The sequence below is a fragment of the Cyphomyrmex costatus genome, unplaced genomic scaffold (genome assembly GCF_001594065.2).
Source record: "Cyphomyrmex costatus isolate MS0001 unplaced genomic scaffold, Ccosl1.0 scaffold277, whole genome shotgun sequence".
In the NCBI taxonomy this organism is placed as follows: Eukaryota; Metazoa; Arthropoda; class Insecta; order Hymenoptera; family Formicidae; genus Cyphomyrmex; species Cyphomyrmex costatus.
The window spans coordinates 255568-258991 of record NW_017276877.1 but is presented as its reverse complement, the minus strand read 5'-3'; the positions used below and the strand labels follow the sequence as shown (position 1 = coordinate 258991).

The 3424-nt window shown below is 29.2% G+C and overlaps 1 protein-coding gene across 1 annotated transcript; it reads left to right on the top strand.

Moving 5' to 3' along the window:
- Window positions 1-742: 742 nt before the first annotated feature.
- Window positions 743-3424, top strand: LOC108774897 (zinc finger protein 235). The gene is made up of 6 exons (XM_018541127.1): window positions 743-797; window positions 1651-1831; window positions 1951-2160; window positions 2268-2447; window positions 2845-3054; window positions 3166-3424. Exons 1-6 carry the CDS (start codon window positions 743-745, stop codon window positions 3422-3424), a joined length of 1095 nt encoding a protein of 364 aa, XP_018396629.1.

The following is a 3424-nucleotide window of genomic DNA, read 5'->3' as shown; positions in this document are numbered from 1 at the left end:
AATACAACATATTTATTTTTTATTCGTTAACGCAATTCTAATTAATTGCATTTCTCTAGATTTTATAATTTAAATTAATACCACTGTTTTTTTTTAAGGAAAAACAGAAAAAATGAGTTTGATTTTCCTAAAGAATATTTCTCCGCAGTTATTCTTATATTATAATGCAAAATGTCCTGTCGGTTCTCGTAAGAATCACTTATAAGTACACATAAGTATATCTTTATGTATATGAAAACATATAATGGAGAGGTATCCGTAGAAGACCTTGGATCAGTTGTTCCCAAGACATTGACGTGCCTATTTGTGAGCAAACAATTTTAAATTTAAACGTATCATTTGCTCTTGATCTATACAACTTTTAATATTTCAATAAAAGTTATTAAATCATAAACGTTAAATTAATCTTAATTAAATAAATTTATCAACCAACCAACGTCAGAGAGGTAACTTTATAATTTTAAATACTTCTAACTAACATTAAGTATTAATAACTAATTCTATTTGACACAGCTTTCTGTTACTATCTTATTACTTTTCGTGACAGCTATCAGTTTATTATAATTTTATTTTATTTAAAATTGCTACTGTTTTTTAGGGTTTCTTATAATTTAGGAAAAGTATGAACATAAATGTGACTAATTATATTTAGAACGTGTAAACTACGAAAGTAATATAAAGAACAAGTTACAGTAAAGTGAACTGAAAAATACCCCTGAATTTGAGAGTTGATACTGAAAAGATGAATCAAAATGAAGAAACGGATAATGACACAAAAGATGTACATCAACAGCGCAGTAAGAAATATATAGTCCCTAAAAATAATTCTTAGTTTTATTAATATATTTGTGCATTAAAATTTGATCAACAAAATAAATACATTAAATATTACATCATAAAAAGATAAAAAAACGTTAATGTTGAATAATTTTGTCAATAATTATCGTATCGAGATTTTCAGAAAAACAATTTAAAGCTTTGAATCTGTTCTTTTCAGACTTTTACTTCAAACAATATTTTATAAAATTACATAAATAAACTTAAAGGTGCAACAGATTTCAATATTTTTAACGAAATTTGCGAAAATTTCACGTCACGAATTAAAAATGTGCACTGATGCGGTTTAAAAGCAATTGAAAGGATAAAGCTTGGTATCTAAATTTAATTCGTGCTCTGTACTATTTTCTTTATCAGAATTATTGGACGCTGATGTAAAAATGAACATTTTGCTTCAACGTTGAATAAATCGGTGAAAGAAATCGTACAGATGTCTACAAAAAAGAAAATTACATAAAAAACGATTCTATCTTTCGGAAGCCTTGAAACACAATTGTGCATAATTATCATTTCGCACTGTGCAACTTCACCATATGAAACTTTAAGATTTGATGATTCTTTATTTATGATACTGTAACTTCATGAAATATCAGCAAAACATTTTTTGAAGTGACGGTGTGAAAGGTAGAGAACATGATTTAAAATGGTTTTTCAAACATTTCGATATGATCTTTTACGAAGTTATTCTTTTTGGAAGTTAGCCTGTTGTTACAGATAATGCTTTAATTGTGTTGAGTCGAGTATGCCAAAAATTATAAGAATTATGTTACCTTGTTAATTTCTTTCATAACAAGTTCTATCTTTAATTTTAAGATGATCGCTCTAATTCCCCGACAACTTCGAATCAGGAGAATAGAAACATACATAAAATTAGACCACACGTATGTAAAACGTGTAATAAAGGATTTCAGTCTAAAGCCGATTTGAGTCGTCATGACAGAATTCATAAAAACGAAAAGCCTTATAAATGTGATATTTGTGGTCACATGACTAGGTGGGTATTTAAGTGGGTATTAAGAACAACAAGAGTTAGAAAATGCTTTGATGATTCAATATCATTGATTAAATTAACAGGTAAATGTAATATAAAAAATTGTAACGGTTGTTTTGCAGGACCAAAGGTAACCTAATATCGCACATGGTGTCAATGCATAAGAAAGATGAACGTTTCAAATCTAATAAGGATCTATATACTGGATGGGTATCATACACATGCAGAACGTGTAATAAAGAGTTTAAGAATAAATACAATTTGCGTATTCATGAGAGAATTCATAATGACGAAAAGCCTTATAAATGTGATATTTGTGGTCACATGACTAGGTGGGTATTTAAGTGAACAACAAGAGTTAGAAAATGCTTTGATGATTCAATATCATTGATTAAATTATCTATTAAACGTAATAAAAATTGTAACTGTCGGTTTGCAGTACCAAAGGAAATCTATCATCGCACATTCTGGCAATTCATAATAAGCATACTGGAGGTAAATCATACAAATGCGGAACGTGTAATAAAGAGTTTAAGAATAAATACAATTTGCGTATTCATGAGAGAATTCATAATGACGAAAAGCCTTATAAATGTGATATTTGTGGTCACATGACTAGGTGGGTATTTAAGTGAACAACAAGAGTTAGAAAATGCTTTGATGATTCAATATCATTGATTAAATTATCTATTAAACGTAATAAAAATTGTAACTGTCGGTTTGCAGTACCAAAGGAAATCTATCATCGCACATTCTGGCAATTCATAATAAGCATACTGGAGGTAAATCATACAAATGCGGAACGTGTAATAAAGAGTTTAAGACAAAATCGAATTGTAATAGGCATGAAAGAACTCATACAGGCGTAAAACATTATCAATGCAAATTATGTGAATATAAATGTTCGTGAGTATTTACGTGAACTACAAGAGTTATAGGGAAATGCTTTGGTAATTCATTATCTATAATTAAATTAACTGGTAGAAGTAATAAAAATTGTAACTGTCGATTTGCAGGTCCAAATATAATCTATCAGCGCACATTCTGGCAATGCATTTCGATGATGAACGTTTCAAGTCTAACAGGCATCTTTATACTGTAGGTAAATCATACAAATGCGGAACGTGTCATAAAGAGTTTAAGGGCAAATGGCATTTTAATAGGCATGTAAAAACTCATACAGGCGAAAAACCTTATCAATGCAAGTTATGTGAATTTAAATGTAGGTGAGAATTTAAGTGAACAACAGGAGATAGGAAAATACTTCAGTAATCCAATATCAATAATTAAATTAACAGATAAAAAATAGTAAGTAATAAAATATGGTCTATTTGCAGTCAAAAGGAAAACCTAACAAGTCACGTGAAAAGTAAGCACAGAAATGATGAACGTTTAAAGTCTAATAAGGACGTATACACTGGAGGTGTATCATACAAATGCGAAACGTGTAATAACGAATTTAAGAGTAAAGCGCATTTGCATATTCATGAGAGAACTCATATAGGAGAAAAACCTTATCATTGTGAATTTTGTGGAGATATGTTTAGGTGGGTACATCAAGTACTGAATATCAAGAAAAAAGGAATTACTTGGTAA